This window comes from Grammomys surdaster, unplaced genomic scaffold (genome assembly GCF_004785775.1).
Source record: "Grammomys surdaster isolate TR1022 unplaced genomic scaffold, NIH_TR_1.0 126248, whole genome shotgun sequence".
NCBI classification, from domain to species: domain Eukaryota; kingdom Metazoa; phylum Chordata; class Mammalia; order Rodentia; family Muridae; genus Grammomys; species Grammomys surdaster.
The window spans coordinates 850080-866531 of record NW_021621048.1 but is presented as its reverse complement, the minus strand read 5'-3'; the positions used below and the strand labels follow the sequence as shown (position 1 = coordinate 866531).

The following is a 16452-nucleotide window of genomic DNA, read 5'->3' as shown; positions in this document are numbered from 1 at the left end:
CCTCTGGTTTAAATGAGAACCTACATAGAATGCAGTCAGTCCCTCTGATTTAAATGAGAACCTACATAGAATGCAGTCAGTCACTCTGGTTTAAAAGAATATTAAATGACTGCTTTTCCTTATCGCCAGCTCACCAGTGTGACTGGAGTTAGAAAGTGCATCCCATTTACTGAGAAAAACCACCACTGCTACGTAAATATTCTCCCACCTCCTTCTGCTGCTACAAATGGCCAAAAAGATTCACCAGAAAGCTCCTACTAACATCTTCCAGTTTTTTTTAGAACTTGCTCTCACTTGACTCAAAGATGCTAATTACATAGGATAATTAACCAACATGCAACCCTCATGAATTGATTTTTAAAAGAAAAAAATTTCCCAACAGGATAGTCTGCAAGGGTACAAAAGCCAAAATAAATTTCTAAACAAGGAAATTTTGGAACTCTCAGCTCTACGAAGAAATGCAGAAAGGAGAGAGCGGGATCTGATGGCAAAGGTAAGTCAGGACAGACACGTCTTACCACTTGAAGGGAGGGTGGACACCATGCTTGCTTGGATGTGCTTTAAAACCTACCCAGCCACCACGATGGGAGATACACGGCTCTGATATCAAAGTCCATGTAAAGAACGTGTAGTACATTTTCTCTGTTGATAACGAAGATACTCTCACACGTAGTCTTTGTCATGTGTTTTAGTGGTGTTTTCATAATGAAAGCAAAGTGCAATGATGGGGTCACTCCAAATTAACGTTACCTAGATTGTTGTTAATACTGTTGACATTTAGTTCCACACGTGTGAGATGAGTGGTGAGAATATTATCATCCCCATAGATCCAGCAGAGGCAGTTTAAGATTATGGCTGCAGAGGGCTTTAGAAAGGGTAAGGGGCCACAAGCATCCCAGCTGTGAGTTAGGAATGCCTGGCACGTGTCCACAGCTGTTGCGTGCATGTACTATTTTTGAGAAGCCTTTCAAACACATTTCTAAGCCTTATTCCTGCACATTTGCCAGGGTCAAGTTGATTTTTTTTTTCTGATCAGGTAGCAGATAGGAACTAATCCTGCCTGGACATAATGTCCTAACAAAGTTGGTATGCATGGGTCAGTGTGGAGCATTCATGGCCCATGTAACCAAGTGGGGGTAAACTTGACCTCAGTCACTGGCTCATGACCCAGTTTCTGTTGCTCATTCTAACCATGTTGAAGGGCAGTTCCTGTGCCCTTCTTATCAGCACCTTTCTGTGCTTAGAAAAAAGGGGAGCCATAGCAGGCTCTTTTAACCCTGAATTAACTTTTTGCCTGTGTTACAGTCTGCAGCAGACTCACTTCCTAGTCTTCTTGGACATGCTGGTGTGGGCGTATTGGTTGTCTATGATACCTAAGGCTTGCTTTTCCAGTGTTTGTCTCTGGACGGAGGTAACACCTTACATTCTCTGCAGTACTCTAGCCTGGAAGCCAAGCTCTGCCAGGTTGAAAGTAAATACTTGATACTACTCCAAGAAATGAAGACACCAGTTTGTTCAGAAGAACAGGGGCCTGCCAGGGATGTCATAGCCCAGTTGTTGGAGGATGCTCTGCAGGTTGAGAGCCAAGAGCAGCCGGAGCAAGCATTTGTTAAGCCTCATCTGGTCAGGTAAATATGCTTTAGTCTGTTGGGGCAGTCCACCTATTTCCCAAGTTCCCTTTCCACAGCAGTAGACATTCACAGGGCACTTAACACTGTATGTCTTTTTTTATGCCTATGGCAAGTGCTGTCAGGCCGACAAAGCAGGTATTGTCATTTTCCTGCAGAAATCAAGTGACAGAACTGGGATCAGTCTAGGCCTGTTCATTCCAAGACCATGTCAAAGTAGCCTCACCTCCGATACATACCTCCTTCTGCAGGGGCCAGTTTTCCAAAGAGTAGGAGCCCTTTCGTGACACGGGGGCATCCTATCTAAAGGAAAACTGAAAGCCAACAGGCTGTGGAGAGAAGCTGGCTTTTCCTTGTATGGGAGGGTAGTTTCTAGAATGTAATTGAGTGGCCCAAGGCTATGCCATCCATGGACAAACCATAGACCCACCCTCGAGGTACTCTTGGACCTACACATGTAAAATACTGGATACTTGTGGGAGCGTGGTCATAGAACTTAGAATGGATCTTGGATTAAAGGCTCATATATTTTCTGACCAGTCTCAAAGTGTCAGGGCTCGGAGAAATCTGCAGGGTCACCTGGTATAACCTCTTCTGTCTCTGTCACTCATATAGTACTGTCTCTTTGTAGTCTCCTCACTGCCTTTTCCTCCAGCCTCAGACAGAGGCCTTGGACATGCTTGGGCCCCTCCCCAGGCTGACAGATCCTGCCTACCAGCATTGACTGTGCTTGACAAATGACAGAAACGTACTTTCAGAGTATAACCAACACCGTTGTCACAGAACACTTATTGTGAGAGATGTGCTGGATGCAGGGACCATTAAGCGGTCACATGCAGAATTGTATTAACCGCTCACTGCAGGTGGATTTGCACTCACTTTCCTAAGTGAGGTGGGTAAGTTAGGAAGTGCTGTACCATATTCTGGGCTACACATCCTATGACAGATGAATAAGACCCCACCCCAGGCAGCCAGTCTCACGTTCAACAGTGCTGCCTCCACATCATCTATGGTTGCTTTGTTCATAGTCAACCTGTGGTTGGTGACCTGTGGGAGCTGTTCTGAAATGTGTGACATTCATCCCATGTGCATTTAGGAAGCCATGCGTTCTTTACTGCTTTACAGAACTCCATTAGGTAAATAGACCACAGTGGCATTATTGCTTCCCCTCATGAAAGGCACTTAGGACCTTTCCAGTTTTCTTAGTCACAAACACTATGGTGTATGTTCTGTGTGCCCAGGCAAGAATTTCTCCAGGATGTAGAAGAGAAACAAGATTCCTGTGTGAAGGACGTCATGTCTTCAAATCTACTAGATTTCCAAAGTTCCTAAGACTTTTGCATATTCATTGTGTCGGAAGTGTACTAGATTCTGATACTGACATGACTAACTGTAGACTTAGCAGCAAGTTTCCTGTCAGAGTTCATAGGTCAGAAGGCAACATAAAATCTTATTGAACTGAAATCTCAGTTAAATCAAGGACCAGGCTCCTTGATCTTCTGGGGAACAGTTCATTTCCATCATTGAAAATGTTGGTAGATACAGTTCCTGGCAGGTAATAAAGCAAGACCATGTTTCCCTGCCTCTAGAGACCACCTGCATGCCATAGCTCATGGCCTCTTCCATCTTTAAAATCATCAGCAGGAGATCCAATTCCTGCACACGTGTGAATGTGTGCACTTTCACACACACTCAACACCCACCACCCACACACATACACTTACATACACACACACTTACACACCCCACTCACACCCCACTCACACACACATGGTCACACATACACTCCTCTCCTGACTTTTGTCTCTCCTGCTTCTTCTCTTGTCATCTTCCTCTGATCTCTTCTTCAGTCTTCCCTTCTCTTTGAAGAACTCATAGGGATACCAGGTTCCTTGGTAACCCAATCTTCTTGTGTTAATTCTGTAACCTTAATTTCATCTGCCACTGTCTTCTCCTTGTATTTAGTCACAGATTTCAGGAATAGGATGTTAATATATCCTGTCCACCAAAGCCTTGGTTAATTTTCACACCCAACTTCTTACTAATACCTTCTTCCTTGTCTTTCACCTTTTAAAGTGACACCTTATGAACAAGCGTGGTGGCACACACCTGCAAGCTCAGCTACTTGGAAAGCTAGGCAGAAGGATCCTAGGCATTTGAGACTAGCCTGGTAAACATAGTAAGATACTTTTTTTATTAAAATAATACCTTTTGAAGCATGAAGTTGTTCTGTATATAAGTGTGATATATAAAGACATAGACATGTATGCTGGCACAGCCACATAGAGAAGTCTCTTTTTTCTTTTTTCTTTTCTTTTTTTTTTTCTTCTGAGACAGTATCTTTCCAAATACACTCAGACTTACAGTCCTCCCTCTTCAGCCTCTTGAAGCCTGAGATCAGAGGTGTATACCACTATGCCCAGCTTAGATCAGCCTTGTTTGATAATAGTGCCTATATTTCCTCCTGACTTTATATGTGGAGTTTTAACCCATTTGAAAGTGAATTTTCCCTGTACACTATCGAGAGTCGATCTCGTTTGACCTTTCTGGCCCTGCTCAATTGAAAGGCCTATGTGCTTCAAGGTCTGAAAGGATCCTGTTTCTCTGCACCCTTTGCCAAGGATATGCCATTTTGACTGTTCCTGTTGTTATTTCTCCACAGTGAGTTTGATATCTACGGATTTAGGACAGTCCCTGATGATGATGAGGAAGAGAAGTTGGTCGCCAAGGTCCGAGCACTGGACCTGAAGACTCTGTACCTCACAGAAAACCAGGAAGTTTCCACTGGTGTCAAGTGGGAAAACTATTTTGCAAGCACAATGAACAGGGAGATGGTATGCTCTCCAGAGCTGAAAAACCTGATCCGAGCAGGCATTCCCCATGAGCACCGCTCCAAGGTGTGGAAGTGGTGTGTGGACCGTCATACCAGGAAGTTCAAGGACAGCATGGAGCCAGGCTACTACCAGGCCTTGCTCCAGAAGGCTCTAGAGAAACAGAACCCGGCCTCCAAGCAGATTGAGCTGGACCTACTTCGGACTCTGCCCAATAACAAACATTACTCCAGCCCCACGTCGGAGGGCATACAGAAACTGCGAAGTGTCCTGCTCGCCTTCTCCTGGCGGAATCCGGATATTGGCTATTGCCAAGGCCTGAACAGGTGGGTGTCAGATCATTCCTGTCTGTGGTTTAGAAAAACTCCAGACACCAGGCAGTACCTGGCAGCTCCCTCTCCTCCCGACTGGCTAAGAAAAGCTTGCATCCTGGGGGAAAGGAGGGATAGCAGCAAGACAGTTTTCATGATGCAGTTCCCCAGTTCTAGAATAACGCAGGCCGATTCTGCTTCAGAAAGCATAAGGACTACAAAGGAGTCTGGGGTGTGGCTCAGTGGCAAAAAGTGGGGCCCTAGACCAGTCCCCAGCACCGGGATTAGTCAGCACAGAAGTCAGTTCACTTGAAGATCTTGGAGTCTCATATTTTCCTTCCTTGCTCTTCTCTTCCCACTTGGGTTTTAGTCATAAGAATCTGATTGCTCTGCTTGATAGTTGATGAAGCAAAAGTTTGTGCCATTTGCTTATACCAAATCCTGAACTGTTTTTTTTTCTGCTGATTAAAACTCAGACTTTGAAGGACTTCACTTGCTTGCCTTTTTTACATATATTAATTTTTTTTCTTACCAATTTCACACATACATGTGATGCATCCTGACCGCTCTCATCCCTAGCGCTCACCCAACCCACTGTCATCCCCGTCTACCCCCTCCTCCCCAAAAATCTTTCTCATGCATATCTGTTCAGTTTTGTAGCCACTCAGTAGACTCTTACAGGTCTTGAATATTTTTCATAAGCAAAAGCCACTTGGGGCCTCTCACCATGTTGTGCTGGGCCAGGTCAAGGCTTTGGGAGTTCCAGAGTCAGCTCTCCACCCAACTCCTCTCAGCACCACGCTCTGGGTTCAGGGAGCAGCTTCCTGCCGTGAGACTCCTCTGACCCTGCTTCACCTCTCTCTGCTTTCTGCCCTCACTGTAGTTGATGTGTTTGTATTCCTTTCCAGTAGGAGTAGTAAGTAGCCAAGCTTCTCAGAAAGGTAAACTGAGCATGGTAACTTAATCCCAGCACTGTGTAAATGGATCTCTGTGAATTCAAGGCTAGCCTGGATCTATAGTGAGTTATAGGCCAGGGGTGTATAGTGAGACCCCACCTCAAAAAGGAGTGGAGGGAAAGATAAAATATTTGTGTGTACTTGAGCAGATCTCCCATAAACAAAGTGTGCGTGCTTGAGTTTTTAATGCTGGCATTTAGTCTGGCTTCTCAGAGGCTTTTTTGCTCCTGACCCCACCCCCAGGTAAGCTGTCTGTCTGCAGTGGGAGAACTAGGAGAGGGAAGGTTTAAAGCTGGGCTACCACTTACTTAAAACACAGATGAAACCCAATGGCTACCAGGAAGCCATGTTGTCTTTGTCAGTGAGGTTAGAATTGTTCTCTCTACCCAGGAAAGCACAACTTCTCTGACTTCTCCGTCATCAAGGATGGGGTAGTTCTCTCTGCTCTTAAAAGGTTAAAAAGGACTTCAGCTTCTCTTATATAGTCTGCATGTAAAAGCCAAAACCAGGCTAAAGCAGTCTCAGTTGTATTCACAGCCGCAGCTCACACGTACTGACTGAAGCATACTAAAAACGGAGACCCTGAAGCCAGGGCGCCACAGTACAGACTAACCGGGTGCCCTTCTGGAGGAGGTCTGCGAACCTTAGGGCACTGAGAGCTCTGACCCGCCCACTTCTGTGCTGTTAAAGCTTCTGAATTTTAGTTGTTGGGATGGGGGAGATGTTTCCTCAGAGTACTTGGCACATGTCCCTGCCTTCTGAGTGCCTGGTTCTTTACTGGAAGAGCCATCTCTTTCTGGATTTGTGCTTGTCATCTTCGGCCTTGGTTTAAACTATGTCTTGACAGTCTCTGTTTTGGACTTTCCACCCCACTCCTGGCATCCTTGGAGGCTACACCTTTGATTGTTTGGTTTTTGTCTGCGTAACTGTCCCCCAGTTGTCACCTTTCCAACTCTCTATCCCTTTTAAGAAGCTGAGGTCATCCCCTTGCCTCCTACCCAGGCTCTATTTATTAATTTGAGGTTTGCTGATTTATTTCATTTTTATCAGAGAAAAAGGAGAGAGAAAATTCTGAGCAAGGATATTTTCCCTATGACTCAAGCAGATAAGCAGAATTTCTTGGATTTCAGCTAAGTGCAAAGGGACTTTTCCTCAACTCTGCTTCATTTCTGAGGATTGCCCTCAGGGCCTCACGCACGCCAGACAAGCTCTCAGCTGCTGAGTCACCTGATCCCCCTACCCCTGTTTTCTGATGGATGTGAGGATTGGACCTAAGCCCTGAGGCATACTTCTAGGCAATGCTGTACTACTGAGCTGCATTCCCAGTACACAAACCACCTCACACACAGGGTGCGGGGACTTGCCAACTCACCCAGGCATGGGCCTCAGTTGTGCTTCCCCTGTGTTCTAGCCTACTCCAAAACTGGGATTAGTCATTACCAACAACCTCTAGATTGTGAACAGTGTTCAAGTGTTTGGAGCCAGGTTTCCACTGTAAACAGCACAGCAGTTGGTATGTGTGAGCGTCTCCTGCTTCATGTGCGTACATCAGGAAGTCCCGAAGGCCTCTCATAGGATTCTGTATGACCCTGTTTCCTAGGCAGCTAGGTAGTGGGTGAAGTTGGATCCATAAACTTCCTCACACTCTCTCACATTCACTTCATGTTTTAGATGTTAAAGGCTTAATTAAAACATTTTAAGCAATGAGTTCAAAGAATTAGCTGCCTTAGCAAAATGTAAGAGAGAAACACTTTTTTAAACAAGGTTGATGGATCACAGGGAGATGACTTCATTGGGAAATAATTTCCAACTTTGAACAAAAACCAAATGACAGGATCAAAACTTTTGCCATCAACTTTTAGAGGGTTTGCCACTTACCTTTCTTCATTAGAGAAGTAGAAATCATTCTAGCTACTAGAGAAAATGGCTTCAGGCGATGTCTTGGTGAAAGCAGGACCAGGAGCCAGCACTGACCTAATCCCTATCTGCCCATAGGTTGGTAGCAGTGGCTCTTCTTTACCTGGAACAAGAAGATGCTTTCTGGTGTCTCGTTACCATCGTGGAAGTCTTCATGCCTCGAGACTATTACACAAAGACTCTATTAGGATCCCAGGTATTTTTGAAAATACTTTGTCTTGGTCACTGGCATAGAACCATAGTTGTCATGTGACCTGAATTAACCCGGAAGGTTGGGGGCCAGGGGAGGGAACAGTTTGTATACATGACTGCAGTGACTGATCTCCATGAGTGGACTGTGTCAGCTCCTTCAGCTCACATGGTACCACAGAGAGACAGCCCTTCCTGGCAGTCTGTCACAGAGCAAAGATACTGGGGGAACCTATTATGTTACCTCAGGCCTTCCAGAATACAGGCTTTACCTGGAGATGTACCTGTAGAGTGACAAAGGGCTGCTGAGGAGGCTGGGTGAGACTCCATCCTGGGGGAGGAACAAGAGTTGAGACAGAGTCGGCTGTCAGAGGTACACAGAGCAGCTTCCGTGTGGCGTGTCCTGCCTTTCCCTAGTTTCTGAGAACAATGGTAGGTCCTAAAGAGCAGCTGTAGGATTGGTGGTCACCTCCCAGTCGGAGTATCTGAGTGGTACAGGTTCCATTTCACACCTGGATCTTGACATCAAGGGTCAGAGTAGGGTAGTATGGACTGGAAGAGGCCAGATCATCTGTCTGTACCTGGTCTTGCCTTGGACACTTACTGCTCTGGGGGCCTGGGGCTGCCCTAGTATTATTTATTCCCTGCTTTCTCTGCTGTCCTGGCTGCCTTGCCCTCGGGCTCTTCCTGTCTCTCAACCACAGCTGTGCCACAGCTGCCTCCCCCCGTTCACAGCAAACCTTGCTTACCTCCTTACACAGACTATCCTTGCTTTCTGTTCCACTTAGGCTAGCCCCATCCATGGGCTCCTGGACAGTTTCTACCCACCCATAAAGCTGCTGGATACAGTTCACCCTCTAGTGACAGGACATTGTTTCTCTGTCTGTGGAACTTCTCTCCTAAAACACCATCCCCTGCTCATCTAGAAAGTTCCAGGTCAGTTCCAGAATACACCCTCCCTTCCACACTGCCTCCCCCTGTGTTCCCAGGACAGCTGTCAGGGGCTCCTCAGTTCCTGCCACCCTTGCCTGTGGTTAACCCTTGCTTGCCTGCTTGTCCTCCAGCTAACTGATGGTATCATCTGGGCCACAGCTCTGCTATCTTAGGATATCCACCACATACCAAAGAAATATCAGGACCTGCAGGAGCTACTGTTTGACCAGAAAAGGGAACTGGTATTTACTGAGCCTGGCCTCATACAGCCAGATCCACTCTCAAGTCATACCATGTAGCAGCTTAACTGTCCCCCATTGGGCTCTGGAGAAAAGGAAGGCCAGAGACAATGAGCCAGGGCCAGTTAAGTTGCCTAGGGCCAGTAAGATGGCTCACTGGGTAAAGTCACTTGCACCAAACTTGATGACCTAAGTTGAATCTCTAGAACCCACATAGCAGAAGGAAAGACTTAGCTCCTGCAAGTTTTCATCTCCATAGCTTGGTACATGTACACATGCCAAAGATGATGCAGTTGCTGTGGGGGTGAGCTGGAGATCCCCCCCCCCATGCTTAAGCTTGTAGCCCTCTGTCCACAGTGTCACTGGAAGGTAGTGAGAAGCTGAGCTCTGGCCTTCCCACAGATCCCAGCCCCTGTGCCAGCTGCACACGTGTCCATGAACACTGAGAGAAGCTTGCCTGGTCTGCATTCTCTTCCCTTTCTAATCACCTGTGAGGTGCTTCCCTGTCAACCTGGGTTTGTAAGCTAGGACATGGACAACTAAGGGATGAGGCAGTGCCCTCAGTAGGGTAGAATTGTAAAAACCAGTGGCTAGTCCTTTGTGTGCTCACAGCACCTAAAAGAAGCCCTGCAGGCTCCACCTTAAAATCTCAGATGACTCAGGGTTTTGTAGTAGAAAAAAAAAAAATGAAGCAGTGCTGTCCCTGAACACTCTGGGTGACATGTCATTGGGTACCTTTCACCCTGAGGTTGGTGCCAGTTTTCTTCTCTCAGGTATCTATAACACATTCATTTATCTCCATTATCTGTGTGTAAGGCTACTCCTAAAACTAGCATGCCGTCAGTCCCAGTGCTGGCTTTGCCAGATCCTGGAGTCCCACACCTGCTGCCTGCTGCTACTGTGATCCAGCTGCTGGCCAGCATTCCCATCTTGCCATCCTTGAAGCTCGTGTCGTGTGCCAGGACCTCACCAGGCATTGTAGACACCAGTGAATGACACACGTATCCCATGTCCTCCAGTGTTCAGGGAAGGAGGGGTAAAACACATGGGCAGGCATTCCTTGGCAGCCTGCTCTGTGCCCAGCCCTCTGCCAACCCCTGGACAGCCTCATGTGACGCACCGTCTGCCACCTAGTTGGAGAAGAGATGTGTACACAGATTTTCTCCCACTTCAAAGCCAGGTGGATATCCTGTCCTTGCAGATGTTGTCAGCTGACACACACCCCATCTAGATAGACTAGAGCCTATGTCATCGCTTGGTCCCATGCTCAGATGTCCATCTCTGTTCCTTTCCAGCTTCTTCAATGCAACACCGGGTCCCCACCGCCAGGGACTTGAAGTGTTGGCAGTTGTGTCATTGTTTGAGTGCTGAAGGGTGAGATGAGCAGCAAGCTTGTGATCTGACTGTCAGGATGGCAGTCCTGGGGTGGGGGGAGCAAGACTTCTTGGCAAATGCTTGACCTCATAGGCAACTTTTGGGTACTGTGGGATGCTCTGACAGCTTTTAAAACAGTTTTTGGGATTTTACATCTAACCTGAGTTTGACAGGGTCAGGTAGACATGGGTGAGAGGTGAGGTGGGCTCTCCAGCCTTTTATGTGCACTTTTGTTTCTTAAGTATTCAAGAAAATGATATTCATTTCAGCAGTTTGTACCTCTGAGTTTGTCTCTAGTTCTTACTAGAAAGGAAATGTGCATTTTTAACCAGTTGTTCTTCATCAACCCTAGGATACATTTATAATGTAGAGAATTGGTTTCTAAAACACTTTTTAGCTATTTTTTTACTTTTATTATTTTTATTTTTTGTTTGTTTGTTTGTTTGTTTGTTTGTTTGTTTTGAGAAAGGGTTTTCATGGGTAACTGGCCTAGAACTCCATATCCTTCTGCCTCAGTCTTCCAAGTGAAAAGAATATAGGTGTTCACCACCATGCCTTCTAGTTTATAGCTTTGCCTTTTACAAAGTTAAAATTCAAATAGAAATTATTTTTTTAAAAAAAAACAGAACTTCAGTAAATAGTTGCCATTATAAAAGTTTTGGGCTGTCTATTAGAATAATGTTCTTAAAGTGTCAACATTTGATTGGACTGTAGCTGTGTTAGTATTCCAGGAATCCCAGTAGTGTGCACACCTGTAGTCCTAACTAACTAGGGTTGTCCTAGTTATGGTTACCATTGCTATAATGAAATGCCATAACCAAAGCAACTCTAGGAAGAAAGGGTTTATTTGGCTTTCACCCCTACATTCCTGTTCATCACCAAAGGAACTCAAGCAAGGTGAGAACCTGGAGGCAGGGGCTAATGCAGAGGCCATGGAGGATTGCCAGTTACTGGCTTGTTCTTCATGGCTTGTTCACCCTGCTTTCCTATAGAACCCAAGGACCACCAGCCTGGGGGTGGCACTACTTAAAATTGGTTGGGCCCTCTCCCATCAGTCACTAATTAAGAAAGTGCTCTACAGCAGTGATTCCCAGCCTGTGGGTCATGACCCCTTTGGGAGGAAGGTCAAATGGTTTTTTCACAGAGGTCACCTAAAGCCATGAGAAAAGCAAATATTTACATTACGATTTATACAAGTAGCAAAGTTACAGTTAGGAAGTAGCAATGAAAACAATGTTATGTTGGGGTCACCACAGCATGAGGAACTGTATTAAAGGGTCACAGCATTAGGAAGGTTAAGAACCACTGCTCTACAGGCCTGCCTATAGCCTGATCTTATGGAGTCATTTTCTCAATCAAGGTTTCTTCCTCGTAGATGAACTTTGCTTATCTCAAGTTGACATAAAACTAACCAACACAGAGATACAGTTGACAGCTTTGCAGATCAGTCTGGGGTGTCCTCCAGGGTAGACTCCATATAAGCACCTTCAGTACCTGAAAGCTGCCATATTATTCTCCAAAATGGCTATCCAATTGACTTCCCAGTCAGCTGCCCTAGAGAGGGTGTCCTACCCCATGGTCTCAGTGTGAGCAGACCAGAGCCTGAGCCTCCAGGGCCTGGCTTTGTGCTCCTCTTCACCCTCTTGTTGCTGTTGTACCTCTCACTGTAGGGGTCTCATCCTAAAGGTGCCCTGGGGCACCCCCTGCTTCTCATCTTCCCAGTCCACTCCTATGCCCTGTCTCAGATGCCACATCTTTGCCCTCTCCATGGCAGGCTCAGAAGTGGGGTGTTCTGAGCCCCTTTTCTCCTCACACACAAAGGAGAGTTACCTTTGGCAAAGTAGTTTTGAGTTCTGCACACTCACTTCCATTTTCATCAGTTCGGCCAAGGGCCTCGTCCGTCCAACCTAGTCTTCCTGTTGCAGCTGGAAGGATGGACCTAGAGAATAGGCTTCACTCTTGGGTGTCCTACTGAAAGCCTTAAAATGTTTCTCCTCTGCTGTTTGCAGACTGTGGGTAGAGAAGCTGGTTTTACAGATTGGTATTAATCTTTTCATGTGTCAAATAAAACTGATTAAACTTGAAGAAAATGCATGAGTTTCATTGTGCTACCTATGGGGGGCGGGGGAGAGTTAGTTAGATGTTTTTGTATGGGTCACACACAAAGTAGGAAAAGCTCCTTGGTGTGGCCTCTCAGCCCTCTTCCTAGAAGCCTGACCCCTGCCACAGTTATGCTAATCCAACTGTCTAGCTGCCCACTCAGCTCTTCCTTCCTGTAGGTCATCCTTGAACCCACTTAGCCTTCTGCCCAGCACTGGCAGCACTAACCGGTTGCCTGACCTAACACGTAATGGCTATGGCCACCTGTGGCTTGTCTGCCTAGCAGTAGTTTACATGTCTCTCTTAATGCTCACAGCAACACAGTAGGTAAGTCAGCTATCTCTACCTATCCTCCTGAAGAGTACAGAGCTGTTTAGAACATCCTCTGTAGGTGGGTAAACCCAGCTAGTAAACTGGAGCTGGGATCCACCTGGGATCCTCTGACTCTAGTGTTCTTCCTGCCACCCTGTCAAGCCTTCACTGTAGGAGTGTGAGCAGTAATGTTATGGTTCTTGTTCAACGCTCATGCATCTAAGACTAGCTGTGTTCATAGGAGTGTCGGCAGGCTGACACCAACCTACCAGCTCTTTTCAATAGCCTGCTTCCACATGAGATGCTGAGTACAGGAGCTGTTTCCAGGCTGGAGACTATTCACTTCTCCCCATATCCTAGGGAGAGTGACACTTAGTGGCCCTGCAGCATTTGAGGTCAGCTACTCCTGGGCCACAGAGCTACCTGGCTCTATGATGTACCCCACATGGACATCCAAAAGAGCTGTGTTGCTGCATGTCCCCACGGGCTCCCACCCTCTGTTCTCGGGTGGCACAGCTGTTCCGGTTTGCTTACTTTGTGCCCTGGCAGACCCCAGGCCTTTCCCCTTTGTTCCCTCTCCAGGTGGACCAGCGGGTGTTCAGAGACCTCATGAGTGAGAAGCTGCCTCGACTGCACACCCATTTTGAACAGTACAAAGTGGACTACACCCTCATCACCTTCAACTGGTTTCTGGTGGTATTTGTGGACAGCGTTGTCAGCGACATCCTCTTTAAAATATGGGATTCTTTCCTTTATGAAGGACCAAAGGTGAGTGGACTCTGCAGATACACACGCTTGTCAGACTGTGACTGGCTGTGTCAGTAGTGGCAGAGTGGCTGATAACTCCTGGAACTTGTGAAGTTACCAGAGCACCAACTTTACCTCCCTGCAATGTGCCCCTACAGGCCTTGGGAAGCAGCAGTTACTTGCTCATCCATGCCGAACCTCAGTGTGAAGTTAGGCATGGTAGCTCACAGGGAGATCCTGTCACAGAGTAAACTCCATAACTCTCAGGAGCTTAGTGGTCCAGCACTTGCTTTGTTCATGTAAAGTCTCTAGGTTCACCCTGCCTTCCAGCTACTCCCTAATACTGCACTATACCATAGCACAGCACACCAGAAATAAACAAACAAATGACTGCTGGGATAGCACAACAAGCCTCACAGCCTGAGTTTAATCTCTGGAATTATATGTCGGCAGGAGACAACCAACTTCTGCAAGTTTTCCTCTGACCTCTACACACAAGCATATAAACACACCAAATAAATAATTTTAGTTAAGTAAAAATAAAAACTAAATATAACTAATGATATATAGTTGAAAAACATCTCTCTCCTCAATTTATATGTTATCTTCCATGTTTCTTAAGCATAGAACTTCATTGCGTCTTAGAGCTAGTTCTGTGTCAGCACATATAAGACCTGTTTCATAACTTGCTGGAGTTTCCTTGTACAACGAAGCCCCTGATGGTGGCCGCATTGGTTGTTTCCAATCTCTTGCTGCTTCAGAACAAGCTGCAACCAGCTCTCATGAGATTTTCATCTCTCTGCATGTATGCAAGTGCATTATAGAGGTCCCCTAGAATTGCCAGATCAAATGTTGGTCCATGGGTAGCATTGGGTTAACACCAGACTGCCACTCAAAAGGGCCTTCTACAGTGGAGCGTATAGATCACCCTGTATGCAGATTCAATGTCTAACACAAGGCATTACCACTTTTACAGTCTAATTTGTCATTAATATAAAAAATTCTCAACCAGGATCATTAACACTATTCCTATTGGGCCACAGGTGAGTATGTGAAGAGAACTATTAACAATTTAACCCTATAAATGCCACTTTCTAAGTATGATATGTGTAGCTAGAGCAGCCATTCAGGGCTCTTAGATGTGGAAATAATAGTTTGTTCCAAAGCTGCCTGAACTTGAGTTCATTCACCCCTATACTTGCCCAGAGTAGCCCAAAAACAAATCAGCAAAATCCACTGATTATTTCACCATATTGAAAAATTGGTCAGACTCGTTCACCAGCCGAGACTATGCCTGACTCTGGAGTTGGCAGCTTCACATTTTCTGTCAAAAGCTGTTCAGGTTTTGATTTTACATAAAACTGGTGTCTAGGCCGGGCAGTGGTAGCGCACACCTTTAATCCCAGTACTTAGGAGGCAGAGGCAGGCGGATTTCTGAGTTTGAGGCCAGCCTGGTCTGCCGAGTGAGTTCCAGGACAGCCAGGGCTACACAGAGAAACCCTGTCTCAAAAAACCAAAAAAAAAAAAAAAAAAAAAAAAAACTGGTGTGTGGGTGTGTATTCTTTGTTGCATAGAAAGTTTGGGTCGCCAACAGGCGGATTACTGAGTATGCGGCTTGCTTGGTGTAAACATCTCTGTCAGGAACCACAAGCATTTGTTTTCCTGTACCTAAGGCCTTGTCCAGTCCTGGAAGTTACTCTACAGTTCAGGTGTCTGCCCAAGGGCAGAGCCCTTGGGATACTTCCTCTAGCCAGCCCCAGGGAGACCTTCAGAGTCCAGCCTCATGTCTGTAGCCACAGTGTATCTTCAATTACAGTTTCCCTGGCTTTCCCACAGGTTATTTTCCGTTTTGCCCTGGCACTTTTTAAATACAAGGAAGAGGAGATCCTGAAATTACAAGATTCAATGTCCATATTCAAGTATCTCCGTTATTTCACTCGGACTATCCTCGATGCCAGGTGAGTCCACAGGGGTCCTCAGACTCAGCGCTGTCCAGGATGCTGTGATACTCCTTCCTAGAGAAAGAAAACGGAAGGGCCTTGGCCTTCCAATGATTTGACAACAGAGATGAACTTGGTTTTGTCCTTTATTCAATGAGTACATCCCAGTAACTGAAAGCAATGGTTCCATACCTAAAGCTCTCTCTGTCTCTGACAGGGCAGAGCCTGTTACAGGAGTGGGATGGTAGATAAAAGACAGCCCTGAACTTGAGGATCAGGAGAGGAACAAGCCTCTCCTGGTCCATGTAGTGATGAAGAAACCTAAGCTGTGCCAGACAGGGATGCCTCGGGTCACAGAGGTGTTGGGAGTGTGTTTGGGGACAGTGGGAGGGGCCACTAAGCTTGTGCCAGGGTGCTGGTGCTCATGGCTACATCCTAGGCTGGCTCCTTAAGACTGTGATCAGGAATTTTAGCTTTATTCTAAACAGTGGAAAGTCACTGAAGGATAAGAGGTTTTGGGGCAGGACCAGCCCCTGGGAGAGTAGACAGTGACTGTTAGAAGTCTCCAGGACCACATCTGAAATGTAAATAAAATATGCAGTTAAAAAAAAAAAGAAATGCAAAGAAAAAGAGGAGGAGGAGGAGGAGGGGGAGGGGGAGGAGGGGGAGGAAGAGGAAGAGGGGGAGGAGGGGGAGGAAGAGGAGACGACTGGGGATTTTGAATTTGGAAGAACCCTAGTTTTCTAGCTTGAACATCTGGAAGAGTCATGAGTCATTTCCCCACATGTATACATACACACACCTCGAACCACATGGTTATTTCTTGTCTGGGCTGCCATTTTCACTATGCCACAATTGGTGGTTGCTCTGGCTCTGGCAGCTGGGGTAGACATTGGCAGCGGAAGTGGCTGGCGGAAGCTATACCAGGTCTCCGGGAGGTCGTCACTGTTTTCATGATATTTCTCTTGGGGTGTA

At 46.3% G+C, this 16452-nt stretch overlaps 1 protein-coding gene across 1 annotated transcript in view; it reads left to right on the top strand.

Moving 5' to 3' along the window:
* Nucleotides 1-16452, top strand: part of Tbc1d2b (TBC1 domain family member 2B) — a 68449-nt gene that overhangs the window by 47041 nt on the left and 4956 nt on the right. The window contains exons 7-12 of the mRNA XM_028758922.1: nt 383-493; nt 1435-1628; nt 4291-4785; nt 7722-7839; nt 13373-13558; nt 15374-15495. Of these exons, the coding sequence (XP_028614755.1) occupies nt 383-493; nt 1435-1628; nt 4291-4785; nt 7722-7839; nt 13373-13558; nt 15374-15495 (1226 nt within the window). The remainder of the gene's footprint in view (nt 1-382; nt 494-1434; nt 1629-4290; nt 4786-7721; nt 7840-13372; nt 13559-15373; nt 15496-16452) is intronic.